Source organism: Echeneis naucrates, chromosome 1 (genome assembly GCF_900963305.1).
Source record: "Echeneis naucrates chromosome 1, fEcheNa1.1, whole genome shotgun sequence".
NCBI lineage: Eukaryota > Metazoa > Chordata > Actinopteri > Carangiformes > Echeneidae > Echeneis > Echeneis naucrates.
Window position 1 is genome coordinate 18746819 of NC_042511.1, and position 15891 is coordinate 18762709.

General features: G+C 40.1%; 1 protein-coding gene across 9 annotated transcripts in view; it reads right to left on the reverse strand.

The window, feature by feature from the left end:
• Window positions 1-15891, reverse strand: part of npnta (nephronectin a) — a 42350-nt gene that overhangs the window by 20450 nt on the left and 6009 nt on the right. For 2 of the 9 annotated variants that reach the window (XM_029497263.1, XM_029495509.1), the window contains exons 2-5: window positions 14626-14726; window positions 9492-9542; window positions 5422-5514; window positions 2141-2236 (exon numbers count right to left, since the gene is read on the reverse strand). In XM_029497263.1, the coding sequence (XP_029353123.1) occupies window positions 2141-2236; window positions 5422-5514; window positions 9492-9542; window positions 14626-14726 (341 nt within the window). The remainder of the gene's footprint in view (window positions 1-2140; window positions 2237-5421; window positions 5515-9491; window positions 9543-14625; window positions 14727-15891) is intronic. The other 7 variants (XM_029497278.1, XM_029497254.1, XM_029497284.1 and 4 more) reach the window with 5 other exon arrangements.

Consider the following 15891-nt stretch of genomic DNA (forward strand, 5'->3'; position numbering starts at 1 on the left):
CAGACTTTCATGAAACTTTGTGCAAGTACCAGTACAAACTGGCACTGTGTTTGTGTCAAGGTGAACCTACACAATTTCCTATTAGCATTTACATTTGCTAAAAGAAGATTTCCAAGTAGATGGTAACACACGTGCAATGTCGTGCAAAATTAATCCTGAAATAGCACTGTGCGCACACACACACACACACACGCAACCTGCCTGTTGCCTGTGAACGTAGCATACACATAAAGGTAACTGATTTCTGAAACTGATTTCTGAACTTATATTAATTCTTCTTACTTTATTTTGATCAAAATTATTTATCCTTTTCTTGTGGCCGAAGGGTCAGATCAGTTTGTTTTAACAAGCCTATCCACAGTTGTCCTACAAGATGGCCAGAACACCCTCGCTCACACATATTTTCTTCCCTGATTTTCACAATTAACAACTGGCAATCTTATTGGTGCATTTGGGGGAAACCACAGCAGTGCTGGCTACTTTCACATTGTCTACATGGGATGGAAACAGGACTGAAAAACATCTTAAACTTGTAAATGAGGGATTATTGAAATGGTCACATTCTCGGACAGAGGCAGCTCCGTGAGCATGAGCACATGCCAGACAACAGTCAGGGCCTCCTCTGTGTTGGAAGAAACAAACAAACACAACAGATGGGGAAGAAAGAGGACACAAAAATTGAGAGCACAGAGAGAGGGTGGAAAAACAGAGAGATAACAGATATGACCACCAGCTAATAGTTTCAACATGGCCCCAGGACTGCAGAAGCCTGCACGATAGCAGAGGTGGAGAGCCCCTTCTGGGGTGTTCACTGTATAGTAAATGAACTGCTAAGACACATCTGAAGTGATGCAAAGTGGAGTGATTTATTGGGTCAGCTTGACTGAGGTATGCTTTGATATATTCCTGACATGCATCTATCATTGACATAGAGATTAGTGGGTTTCGCTCTCATGCAGCGGTCCCCAACCTTTTCTGTGCCACGGACCGGTTTAAAGTCAGACAATATTTCCACAGACCAGCCTTTAAGGCATGGCGGATAAATGCAACAAAATAAAATGATACAATCGGCTTAAAACCCCGCCCCTGCCTCCTAACCCCGAACCTAAATGCAGCTTTCTTTTTCATGGAGGTCACAGGCTCTTCTTCTGTCTCCTCACTGGGCCTTTTCCCCTTCACAAAGAAACTTTCCTTTTTTAATAATTTCGCTACCTTGTGGGTTTAATTTTAGCGGTAACGTATCATGTGACTGAGACGTCTTGACATCCGTCAAGAGTGAGTCATAGATGGATGTAACGGAGAGAATCCGGCTATTTTTCAAAATAAAACATAGTTCAAATTCAGATAATAAATAAAACATAAATAATGTAATTTATTTATTCTCTCTGTGCAACCCGGTTCAAAACACCAGGGGGTTGGGGACCACTGCTCTTGTGGATATGTTTGTCTCTAAAAGAAGATAATAGTGTTTAGAGCTCCAGTGGTATTGGAGGAGCCACGAGTGCTATGTCCATGTCCCACCCAACCAGTCGAGGCAGATGGCCGCCCCCCCTGAGCCTGGTTCTGTTCGAGGATTCTGCCTCTTTAAGGAAGTTTTTCCTTGCCACTGTCGCCAAGTGCTTGCTCATCGGGGGATCTGTTGGGTCTCTTTAAATAATTTTATAAAGAGTTTGGTCTAGACCTGCTCTATATGTAAAGTGCCTTGATGTAACTTTGTTATGATTTGGTGCAATACAAATAAATCTGATTTGCTTTGATTTTGATGTTGATGATGGTTTCAAAGGCTTCCAGGAGCTGGAGAGGAAAATGAGAAGGAAGAGGACAGAGCAATAAAGTGCAAATCGTTGCATTGCTCTCTGGTTGTGAGACACTTTTTTCCTTTTTTTTTCTGGGGGTGAAAGAAAGAGCCCCAGATGTACAGCTGAGTGGTAAAGACTGTGACATGGTTGGCATTCATGCTTGCATTTCTACTGAAAGCAGTTCTTGGGTGTTGCCTCTTCTGCTAGAAAGCAGTGAGGAAATAATTGAGAGTGACATTCGCTCCTCAGTCTGCACAGCGGCGCACCATGCATTCTACTAAGCCTTGGCTGGAGAGGAGAAGATGCTGAGGGGTTGGTGGGGGTCGATCGACGTATCTCACCCTCCATCACAACTCTGGCTCGATGATGGTCCGTAGGAAGAAAGATAGGGTGGTGACTGGCCCACACTGGTGGGGTTAAATAGTCCAGCTCTTCTTCTTTAGACAAAAGGAATTGGATTAGAGGGAATTGGGGGGAAGGGGGTGTTGAGGATTTGATTGAGATAAAATAGTAAAGGGGGAAGTGTAAGTTAGAAGTACAGGGAGAAAGACAGAGAGAGAGAGAGAGAGAGAGAGAGAGAGAGAGAGAGAGATGTGATGAGAATGAAAAACACCAAGCAAAGGATTAGCACACCTCTGACCACACCACATTCCTGCAAAATAAAGAGGAACATTATGCATCAAAGAGGATTACGCTTGTGGGAATTGGACATGAGCATCAGATGAAATTAGAGGGGCACATGGGACAAGCCGTGATCAGGTTATTTGCACTCCTTTTATTGCCCTTTCTGTTCTTTTGCATTCCTTTCTTGTCACGAAGGGTGAAACAGGATCTCAGAGAATTACAGTATCTCATGGATTCAGACGATCCCTTCTCACTTTATAACAGGAGGTCCAAAGGTAGATGGGAGCTACTGTTTAAAAAGGCAACTACAAACAAGGATTTCAGACACTCCCTTTTCCGTCTATCCATCCATACATCCAGGAACCTTTCCTCTGGCTGCGAGTAAACAATACCTATTGTTAAGTGACAGCAAGATGATACAGCCTATTCTGCCTATTCTCCATGCTTCAAAACATTCAAGTACTTCTCTATTGAGGGATGCAGCAATTTAAAGAGAGAAGTCATGCAGCCCCACCACATACTTGTCAACTCTGCCCAGGGCTGAAAAACATGTAGACAAACAGGCACAATTGGTTGGCTTTGGAATAAGAGCTTTTAGTTGTTAAATACAAATAAGTTTTACACTGACGAGTCATCTCGAGGGTGCCTCTATTCCAGCATGTATTATGGTAATTATGATGTTATGAAATTATGATGAGTCACATTCGAAATATATATGATAGATCCGTCACAACTGAGAATTCCTGCAGAGAACTAAATCTCCTCACAAGCTATGCTAATATAGAAAGCAGACATGCAGAATGAAAGGAAACAAAAAAGTCTAAATAAAGCTTGGGAGGTTTATTTTGTAATTTTGTTGTATTTTGTTTATTTTTAGACTGTGTGGTGGGTTAGGGTTAGACTGTCTAGTGCTGAAGTGTATTATACGAAAGTGGGAGGAAGGGCAGCTTTTTGCTGGAGCATGTCCCCAGAGACCACATTTCTGCATTATCATTAGATGGGATCTGAGATTAATGCCTGTGGGACTTTGCACATGTTAAAGGAAGACCTGTGCTGTCATTATTGCTTGCTGGCAATAACCTTGGTGACAATTTAATTGTTAACTCGTCTTTATTTTAATCATCTGCGATCACTAAAATCGCCACTGAAAGATGGAAGGGTAAGGATGATTTCAGCTCTGTCTTGATTTTACCGCACAGGTCAAGGCTGAATATGACTTTGACCTATGACCTTTTAATGGCCTTGCCATAAAAGAAAAAAGATGAGTAATTAGATGACAGGTGAGGAAAAATACACACTATGATGATGACATGCATGCAATAGTTTAAATACTTGCAGCCGTTTGAGGGTTTGTGGCGCAAAGTCAGGAAGGCAAACAGTTACAAAGAGAGAGAGAGAGATATAAGTTTCTGCACCAACATCTCTAAAGTATCTGTCTACAGCTAGACTGGATTAAATCCATGAGAAGATTAGTGGAGTGAAGAATAAAAATTTTCAGAAACAGTGATATTGCCCAACCAAAATGAAGCAGTGAAAGGTCTAGATATTGTTACATAATATTCTATATAGACGTACAAAAACATAATCAGGGACAGTGCTAGACAACGATACCTGGAGTGGTTACATTAATTATACAGCAGGCTGACAGACAGGGAGTCGGATACTAGAACCTCTCGTGTCTGAGATATTTTACTTCCAGCAAAAATCTTTTAATAACTAAATAACAGCAGGTCAACTACATGCTATTAAATGCACCTGCACGGAATAATCATCTTATTAAAATGATTGGCTGAGCAGGGGGAAGTGTGCTGCCAAATTGTTAAACAGGTTATCTCAATATGAGTTTACTTGTGCAGCGAGAGCGTATTCATCTCTCAGTAGCTATTTGTGTGACAGATACAGTCCTTATCAGCAATAAATTTTAACCCTAACCCTAACACTTTTTTTTTTTTTAACTATGGGAGTCTTAAAGTAATGGTTATTACTCTTGAAAGCCGAGTCATTAATTTAATGATGAAAATATTCAGATTGGTTAAAATCATAAAGCAGGCAGCTTGAAGGACACTTCCAAAGATCAGCTTCATCTTGAAAGATGGAATCCCTTTTTTAGTCTAAATGGCTGGCAGTAAGAAGCATTGTAGTTGGAGATGGGACCTGGATCTTTCTTACTCTCCTCTTTACTGCAGATTAAAACAAACCTGGGCCGTCTGGCTGGGCAGACAGGAGCCACCGATAGCCACAAAATGCAGGATGAGTCACTTGGTACATTCTGGAAAGGATTTCAACACCCTCTCCCCTCCCCCTCCCTTCCTTCCTTTCCTACCCCCGTCTTGTTTTTAATTACACACTATCCTATTCCTGTCTTGGGGCGTGAATTCCACAAGCACACTCAAGTTGCTTGGAAGCACGTGAACTTACAGCTAACCTGGACGCTTTAACGCTTTTCAACATGTCCAATCTGACACTGATGAAAACGCATTCAGACCCAGACACACACGCAGCATTGCAATAGCACTGGTTGCACTAAGCCGTGCCAAGTTATCTCAGGTCAGTAATTGAGATGCTATCTTCATAGCAGAGGATGCACTCTTGGGATCATTCAACATCCCCTCACCACTCATTTCCATTAGAGCTGAATCAGCTCGCTCTCCTTCTCCTCCACTATTTGTGATTAAAGCGTCTCACTCCTGTTGGCTGCTGGGAAAAGAAGCTTCTGCTAGATTTTTAAGTGGCAACTTTAATACTCTGGTGTTGAGCAGTATATGGGTGGCCACAGTAAGAAATTATCACCCTTCCAATCGCTCAGGGCTGGGGTTCTCCTTCATGTAAAAAAAGTGCATGTCTGCAGGCCTGTGTGCTCGGAAGGATCATATAATCTTTCATCTTTCTTTGTGGTGCAGAATTTCAATGTAGAATGACACATCTAACAAAGTCACACACTACTGCAAAGCAACAACTGTTTCTTCATTGTGTCAACAGGTTCTAGCTACAAGCTCACCTTGATTGCAGGTCTTGCCGGTGAAGCCGGGTTGGCACTTGCACTTATTGGGTCCCACGCAGTTGCCGTGCTTACAGCCAGGCTGGCACACAGCTGTTCAGGGGGGATTGAAAGAGGAAGAGACAGATCAGTGCAGCACCCTGGCAGACTTCTTGTACCAGATCAGGATGACAAAGCACTTAATCCAACCGCTTCTTGACTTCCACAACCCCTTGGCTGTAAATGATCGATTTATTCCACAATATAGCAATAAGAAGCATAATGCCTCATTCATATAGGGTGTTTATATGCTTCTCTTTGTGTGACAGTGTTATTATCAATGACTAATGATAATAGAGAAGCCATTTTCAGCTAACCAGATTATATATAACTTTTTTTTGGTTTTGTTTTCACATGGCACAGCGTTGACTCTTCTGGAAGTTTTATTGTGCACATTGATATTAAATCATTTCTGTATGACTGTACAAATGAGTTTCACCTTTAATCACTGAGAAAAGCTGAGATGTTTCTGGTTTCGAAATGCAGCGCTGATATGTACCCTGGCGAAAAGCCAACAAAAATTACCTTGGCAAATATTATTTTCCCTGGAAACTAAAGCAGAAACAATTACAGCCCCAAAATAGTTGCTTATGATTAGTGCCTCGGTAAAGAGCAGCCCTGCACTTCATATACAATGGATGGTGGCATTTTGAGTGTGTACACAGATGTGGTAGTTGTGGGATCTGTACAGCTTCACTAACACTCTGTGTTCAGTCTCAGTCAGCTGGAGCTTTGCCCTGCTTATCTGACTGCACTGACTGCAGCTTGCTGCTGAGCATGTCTGAATTGCGGGTTCTCAACCAAGTGTTACTAATTAACTGTAACTGTAACTCATTAAAAGCTTCATTAATTCTGTCATAATACAGTGCAATCAGAAAACGCAATTATCACTGTGGTGGAAGAGGAAGGCCATGTGTTTGTGCACGAATGTGTGTTAGAGAGATAAGAAGAGAGGGCTTCTGAGGAAGAGCTGCTATTTCATAGACTACTTTAGCGCGGTTCCACTACTCAGTTGATTTTAGTTTAATTTGGTGACAAAATGGTTAATTGGGCAAAATAAGAACAAATTATGTCTGGACTGAAAATTGTACCCTTTCAAAGAATGTGAGAGGTTGCATTAAGGTGAAGTGTTTTTCAATTAAATGAAAACTTTCTATCCCATTGTTCAACTTAATTGTGATGAAATTATGTTAAATTTCCTGGTTTTGTCTATTATTAAATATATTTATCTACATTTCTCTGAATATTCTGTGAAACATGTTTTTCACTGTCTCACTCGTCACCATATTTGGAGCATAAACTATTTGGATGAGCCTACTGACTGGTGTATTGCACATACAGTTGTGGCCAAAGGTTTTGAGAATGACACAAATATTGATTTTCACAAAGTTTGCTGCTTCAGTTTTTCTAATGGCAATTTGCACATACTCCAGAATGTTATGAAGAGTGATCAGCTCAACTGCAATTAATTGCAAAGTCCCTCTTTGCCTTGAAAATTTACTTTATCCCCAAAAAAACATTTCTACTGCATTTCAGCCCTGCCACGAAAGGACCAGCTAACATAATTTCAATGATTTCTCCATTAATACAGGTGTGGGTGTTGATGAGGACAAGGCTGGAGATCAATCTGTCATGAGACTGTCTGAGTTAGAATAACAGAGTGAACACTTTAAAAGGAGAATGGTGCTTGACATCATTGTTCCTCTTCTGTTAACCATGATAACCTGCAAGGAAACACGTGCAGTCATCATTGCATTGCATAAAAAGGGCCTAACAAGAAAGTTTATAGCAGCTAGTAAGATTGCACCTCAGTCAACCATCTATCGGATTATCAAGATTTTGGGTCCATGGCCAGGAAACTCCCCAGATCTTAATCCCACTGAGAACTTGTGGTCAATCCTTCAAGAGGCGAGTGGACAAACAAAAACCCACAAATTCTGACAAACTCCAAGCATTGATTATGCAAGAATGGACCGCCATCAGTCAGGATTTGGTCCAGATGTTGATTGACAGCATGCAAGGAAGAGGTCTTGAAAAAGAAGGATCAACATTGCAAATATTGACTTGTTGCATGAACTGTAGTGTAAGTGTAATTGCCAATAAAAGGTTTTGATACTTATGAAATGCTTGTAATTATATTTCAGTATAGAAATATCTGACAAAAACACCTAAAAACCTTGAAGCAGCAGACCCTGTGAAAATTTAATATTTGTGTCATTCTCAAAACTTTTAGCCACGACTGTAAACTGCTGTAAACATTTCACCACATGGCGCCTTTGGAGCCCTATAATGTGTTTAAGCTTGAGAACATAATGAAACTGCATGTTTCTGCTGAATTGTACAGCCTTGGCTTTAATAAATGTTGGAAATAAGGTGAAAACAATTTAGCGCGTAATAAAATTGAAGAAGAAAAGTTTGACTTATATTTCTTTATATATGAAATTCATATTGAAAATGAAGCTGCAATATCATTCATCATATCATCATTACAATTCACATTAATAAACTTTCAGGGCTATCCCAGAGGAACAACTTTATTTCCTCTGGGTTCAGCCTGTAATGCTGTACAAACTGGATTCACAGGCAAAGGTAAGAGAAAAATCTTTTAACTGGAGTTGACATCGATAGACTCATTCCACTTTATTAGGCTGTGTAATCAAATAGGAAGAAAGTAGTAGTTGCCGAGTTGGTGATATGAGCCAGGGTGTTGTTAAGCAGTCAAAGTTCACAACTACAGATTAAAAATGGCCCAATTTGTTGCAGGAAGGAGAGAAAGCTGTGGTGTTATACACCTTGGTCTGGTCAGCAAATAAAAGAAAAGAAAAGCCACTGATGTTGTTAGTTAGAGGGCAGTCAAGTTGGGTGCTTTTTGTCATTCTCCTACATAGGGCAAGGATTAGTTTAACAGGATCAGTGGCAGCCATCAACAGATGTTGCCTCTGAGCGTATTTTTGAGCCTCTGGCCTGGCAGACAGATCAGCAAAATGACCGGCGTTCATTAACCACACAGCAAAGGACACGGAGGACTAAAAAAGGCTGCACCAGCTGGGAGGCCAAACATAGCATGTATGACCCTTGTTCTATGAAAGCCATCAAAACATGTCGAGTGATGACACACTTTTGCTCTGGTTTACATCAGCCATTCCTCTGGACACCAGAAGGCTGGTGCTGAAGCAGATTCTCCAGATTTAACGCCTATCCGTGGATGTCCGATCACAAACACAAAGGAAAAAAAGTTTCTTTAATTAATTTTGATACACTGAATGAATTTTTATATTACTGCAATGTATTGCTTCATCAAGGCAAGATGAGGATATTATTACTTTACGTAAGTTGCATCAACTTGACAATCAACTGATTCATCAGTTTCTTCTAATGACTATTTCATTTTTGACCATTATGTGCATCTTCCGTTTGAAACTGAGGTGGCTGACACTAAGATCATTGCTTATGTGTCAACCCAACTGTCCCTACCCAAAAAGATTACGAAGGAAAAAAAAAACAAAACATTTCAGATACCAAAAACAGAGAATATCTCGGTATGATAGCATTGACACTGTCAGCTTGGCTAACCCGATAAATTTCTGCACTTTTATGTATCCAGAGCCTCTGAAACCAAAGTTTATGTTCATTTACACAAAAGGAAATACTAATTTCATTATTTCGTGGCCAAACCTAATTTTTTATGTATATATATATATATATATGTATATAGCATTAGGAGTTTCATTAGTATTCCAATAGCTCAAGAGGGCTGGGAGAATCTTAATATCCCACTAAAGAACAGCATAATTCATGTTAGACATGTCTGCAGGTGAAATCAAGTCTGCAGAGCGTAAGCTGTTTGCATAGATCCATGGAGGAGGGAAGGTGATGGTTGCTGCCAAGGGGTGTGAGCAAGCTGTTAGCAAATGGGTGGGGGATAGACTGGGCTTGGCTCTATAAATAAGTGAGTGAGCCCAGGATTCAGAGGACGTGCCCCCCAGGGATATATGTCTAGCAAGATTATTCCAAGAAAATGTGGAGCTAACCTTGGGGCTGGCACCTTATCCCGACTATTCTGTGAGTTAAGGCGAAGAGAGCTGCAAAACAAATAGCCAAACAAAGAAAGGTTGCAGCCGGTATTTAGGCTTTTGAGAGAGGAAACAAATTAGACATGATGTTAGAGTGCAGAGGCTGGTCACTCTGACAAGCAAATATTTCTGGAAAAAATAACAATAAAAATAAATAAATAAAATTAAAAATTAAAAAAATAAAAAAAACCACCCACATACTGTTACAGTCAGGAGTTCTGGAGTCCCACATATTCCCTGTTGCCTTCTGGTTAACAGATCCACTTTGAACGCATTTACAATTGACTTCTCATAATTAAAATGATGTCTAACTAAAGTGACTGTCTCCTGTGTTGTTCTGAAAATGTTAACATCCCATCACTCAGATCTGATTGGGATAGAAAAAAGCAGTAACTCTCCCTCACACACTGTGAAACAATAAGATTATAATTCTCCATTTTAAATTACATCACTGCACGGAAAGATGAAAATGCCACCATTATCACTGAATGAGATCATGGCCCAGGTTCCTTCAGTATAAGAAAATAAAGGCAGCAGCTACCTGACTATGAGCAGACTTTCACAATATAAAAGTGTTTTTAAAGCAGAAAATGTGTCAAATGATTCTGAACATTTGCCTTTCCTTTCTGTTTACATTCCCTGTAATTTCTTTTACAAGCAAACCCTTCAATTTTGTTTTCACCTTATTACCTGACACCTTACAGATGAAAAGACACACTTTGAGACTGGCCTTTACAGCTCAGTGATCAGAAAAAAAGTAGGTTAGACAAGGGAACTGCACAGACAATCACAATGAAGTGAATTACTGAAACTCAGGTATCACTTTTCTGCTTTCATCGTTCACTTGTTAGCTCACATTACCTATTCAAAAGTCCTGCCTTAATCCTGTCCACTCCATTTGTAGAGACAAAGACTGCACTTAATCAAACTAAATCCTGGTCTCAATGGATTTGTAAAATCCACTAGGACCTCAAAGGAAATTATGTGTGAACTATGTAATAGGGTAGTGACATTCAATCTAGGTGCTTTGTACTGCAGATCAAATCTATCCACTGAGTAGGTTCTAAGTCGTTTGGGAAAAATTCAGGTTAATCAAAACTTGAGTCATTTGAGATGTGTCCAAATCAGGCAAAACATCTTTTCATGCACATTGCAAGTCAACCAGCTGCAGGACTCTCAGGCCTCTAAATACTGACCATTGAGAACAAAAGAGCACAGCATTGAAAGACACAAGAATTTATCAGGCAGCGAGGGTCTAGTGAGAGACATAGTTGTGTTATGAGAAGTGTGACTAATGCTGGGGGCTAAATGTCATGGATATCTCACTGCTGCTTCGATTTTATGGAAGGTCAAAGATAAATACTGCAACTGCAGTTAAGGGAAAGTGGCTGAATTAACCGGTTGAGGTTAGGAAACAAATGCAGAGACTATGCCTTTATCCTTCACCTTGCTACATACACAATACAGCAACGCCTGCATTGACACACCATCTCGATACTGTATAGGCCTGAAGCTCTGTGTAGAATTGCCCAACATAAATTTCCTTCAGGACAATGGACCATGTAATATAGTTGCAGTTTCCAAAAGGTGAATGAATTTCCAAGGCAAAACATCAAAACACACACACATATATATATGTATCTACTATAAAGCTCCTCTGTCTCTTTTTCTGCCTCTCTCTGGCGGCAATCATCTCCAACGCCTTATCTCTAAACCATTTTCTCTGCATCTTAGGATTTCTACCCTCTCCACCATTTAGTTTCTTTCCTTTCCCTCTTTTAGCTCTGGAAGCTTTTTAAAAGAAAAAAAAAGGTTGATCCATCTTTTTCCATTCTTGGGAGAAGTTGCACAAAAGTATTGCTGAGCTCGCTCCATGGCTGAGAAAGCCACAATCCGATAGCTCCAATCTAATCTCTTCTATCACCACAAAAACTTACCAGGACCTGGATGATGACGGCATCCACTGACACATATGTGCACAAAGGCGCAGGTACACACACACACAAAGACACACACACACACACACACAAACAAACAAGATTACACTCTCTTTCTTTTTTAAATCATCCACATGAGGTTCAGCACCTTACTGCCTTGATGGAATACTGATTGCAGTCCTAAGTGAATGGATTTCAGCTGTGCACACAGTCAGCACCATTTAGAAGCATTAAGAAAAGCACTTACGAGAGATGCAGCCCAAAGAACAGATATACTTCTGTTGGAAGAAATTTTTAAAAAAGAGTAGCAACTTGATATTGCAGTTAAACTCAAAATCAGTTGAAATTTTGGCTCAACACAGAACATGTGGAACTCCAGAACAACACAGAAAACATGTTCACACACTGCTTGGTGGGTGCTCGAGTTATTGATGCAAATACAACTCTTTTTTACCTGATTTGTTATGAGGCAAATTCCATCTCTGAAACATTATCATGAAAAAAAGAGATTTATTATCATGTCTTGTGGAATAGTAAGTTTAGGCTGCAGCATGCTTTGTGGCAATTTCCATTGTTTGGCCTCTAAATCAGTGAAACATGAGATCACAAACATTGTCTTAGCTCATAACCTAAGCTTGTGTCATAATAAAATCATCTTCATCTATGTAATCCTCATTCAAAAACAACATGCAATCCACTCTGAACGTGGGAATCTGTCAAGGCAGACAGCCCAGCACAGATGCATTGGGAGGTAATGGGCATTGAGACAACTGACTCCTGCTTGGATTGCTGCTGATTCTGGTCCCATATTACAACAAAAAGCATCAAATGATACAATTGAGCTGTATGAGTAAAGCCAATGTTTTCGCAGAAATGATTCCAGCTCAGATTGTGCAGTTCAAATGTCTATGTGTGGGGTAAAGGTACACCCCCCCAAAAAGATCAACTAACCCCCCCCCCCCAAAAAAAAAAAAAAACCCTTAAATTTCCAAGCATGAAATCAACCCCCCTCAAGTTGGAAAGCTAGGCCTTCTCCATAAACTATTAGCATACATTGTTTTTCTCATTGCAATATTTAAGTTAGAATAAATTTACCATATTTTGTACCTAACAGGCATAAAGTGAGAGATGGATAAAGAGCAGATTTGTCTTGCAAAGACCTTGGGTTAATATGACTGCACTGCACAAGAAATGCAAAACACCAAGGGCCATGATCTCCAGGAATAATACTTGTATTCTCCAGAACAAACTAAGATATTGTGGAGTACTCACAATGCAAAATAGCTGCCATAATCCAGGAAATAGCCACAAAGTCCAACAAGCAGTATATGGCATGTTTTTGGACAAGCAAGTACATGAAATACAATGAGTTCAACAAAAGGTCAATTTTAGAATGGCATGATGAGCTTCAAAACATAAAAACACAAATATAATGCGGCAATTTCAGCAGAACTCAAAATGAGTGGATTCATATTCGACAAGCTAAAATATGTGGGCAAAAACAACATGCATCATGAGGAACCCTTAGAGGCCTTCCATACAACAGGAGCGTAACAACTTGGAACTTGGAAGTTGTAATAATGTTAACTATTAAGAAGTAATGCTTTGATTCTGAGTTCAGTCTTTTGTTTCCGCTTGATCAAACAGGATGTTTTGAAGATAAATCGCAGCAAATAAGACCCTTCCTTTAATCAGTGTATGGCCTTAAATATGTAAGGGGACAGGGATTATTTTCTAGATTCCACTTAGATGAATGCAAAAAAACATGTTGGAGGGGTTTTTCATTGTAGTGCTGATTTATTATTTATTCCTCCCTTTTATGTAAGCAAAGATGGAATGATTTGCAAAAATTAGCTGGAAAGGCTGGAAATGAGTTCTGCTCAGTGAGTGTGTCTTTTTATAGAGATTGCATGTGCCTGCAGGGTTACCTTGGTGGTCAAATAAAGGCTTCCTCATTTAAAAAATCTGTTTTTGAAAATCTGGCTCTTTTTAGTTATGTAGACAATTGCTATGTTCTTGTATTTGTTGTATTTCCTTTGTTGTATTCGGAAGATACACCCCAGCACGTTTGAGTGTGTGAAACTTCAATTTGCCATGAAATCCTCATCAGTGGAAACAAGAACATAGTATTTTGACATTTTAGGGATTAGACTGATTGCTTTTCTTGCTGAGACTCAGACAAAATCAATAACCATATCTGTATCTGTACAGAAAAAATGAAGCTACTTCTGAACAGCTGATTAACTTCACTTAACACAAATATTGGAAAGTTGGTTGAAAAAGCTTATGAAATTTGTATTGGTTTTTCGTTCAAACTCTTGGCAAGGTGGCAAATAATATTTCCCAAAATGTCCAGATATTGCTTCAAGTTGCTCTGTTCCTGCAGTATAAAAGGCCTATTTGGGCCCCCCACCCCCATACCCTTTTTGAATTGAACCTCCACAGCAAAGTAGCGGTTATACCACCACGGGCACCAAGCCATGCAGGCAGTGTGGGATTTGTGAGGCAACTGGCCAGATTTGAAAGTCATGCAAATATATATTCACACCTCCCTGGTTAGCATTACGAGATAGCAGTGTCTCTTCGCACAATGTAAACATGCTGAAAATGTGAAGTGCTAATATTCCATATAGTTTATCTGACACAGGCATGTGTTGCTATAAGAAGCAATGACAGGACAAATCCTCTGATCGGTGCTGCTGAATATAGACACGAGTTGACCTATGTACACCTGACAGTGCCATGGTTAGCGTGCACACCGATAATCCTGCTTGTCTTGCTCTCTCGGTGTCAGCTAATTTGTTTTGCACAGTAGTGACCCATAATAGATCACATATCTGCCCTTGATTGTGTCCACCTGCAGCTATAGCCTCTTCTCTCATTATGGCCACCAGCAGTGTGAATATAAATGTCAGCCAGTCCTCCATTCAACCAGCCATTACGATCAATCTTTTCACAAAGGTTGTCCCTGGAGCAATGCTCCATTGGCTATATGTGTTTCTGTTGTTGACGATATGCTTGCACATGTGTGTTTTCCCCAGCCTTTTTATACTGCGCCTGAATCTCCTCTCCTCTAAATAGCATCTTTCACCCCAGCTAGAAAGCTTGCAACCTTGCTAGCCCCCAGCAGCAGCAGCAGGCATGGTGGCACTCACGCTGGCAGTGACCCCAGGAGTGGCGTGTCCATCCCCAGCAGCAGTCCACCCTGGCCCCGTAACGACACAGGCCACTGGATGAAGCCATCTGTCGTGGCCACCTGTGAAGAGATGGCGTAATTAGTTCATGGTAGAGGTTGACCGGTTATCAGGTGGGCCAATATTTGGAAATTTCATCGTTATCTGCCTTTTTTTTTTATTCGATGGGCCGATATAATTAATTTGAAACTGGGTTATTTCAGCTCAGATGTTCAGATGCATCTCTGTCTCTTTCTCGCCTTCTGTCTCCAGTACTATCCACCCCGCGCCCTCTGATTGAATAAGAAGCAGAGGCAGAGCCAGTTTTCTCGTGAGAAGCGAGAGAATACGCATGTGTCGAAGGTAAACGCAGAAAATTCTTCCGAAATTGTAATAAACATCCCAGCGCTCTACATCTCACAACTACTACTAATGTTACAGTGAGCAAGAGAATAACGTAAGAGTGGCGGCAGCTCTGCTAACTCGTATTACCTCCTGACATGTCTGTGAAATACTGCTGGTAATATCGAGATGGAAAAAGTCTGTGATAGAGAAGTGTGTGTGTGATTAAGAGAGAGCGAAAAAACTCAGTTCACTTGTTTTAGGGACGCTCGCTAAGGTGGAGGCTGAATAGCTTTTACCATAACATTAGTTTGTCAATCTGGCTCTAAACGCTCTGCAGACTATGTATTAGCAATGGGGAAAATGTATGTAATGTGGAGAAAAGTGTGTGTTTGCATTAAAGTCACATGAGAAACTCTACAACTCATGACTACTAATGTTGCTGTGACCTTTCTGGTCCTATGATCTGAAAATTAAAGTGAAGATGAGAGAGAGTAAAATTCCGTAGTGATTTATCTGAACAAAATGGTGGAACATTTTAAATACTATGTGGACTCATTAAAGCCCTAAAGGCTGTGTTCTGTCAGGAGTTTAATTGCGCTCATAGCAACTATTACACTTTTTTATGTAGTTTTTGTCATATTAATCATTAATAATGTAGCCACATAGTTTGGAATGACAGGGTCTGTGCTATTGCACGGTAAAATATAAAATTTAAGAATGAAATCAACTTAAGGCTTGGGCAATTCCAGTGTTATAGATGTGACATTTGAACTGAGAATGATAGACTGAAGATTTAATTTATTATTTTTATTATTATTATTTTTAAGTTATTCATTTTTTGCACAGATATAGTTGTTTCTGGGGTAGTTGCTTTTTTTTTCCAACACTGCAATTCCTCTATGA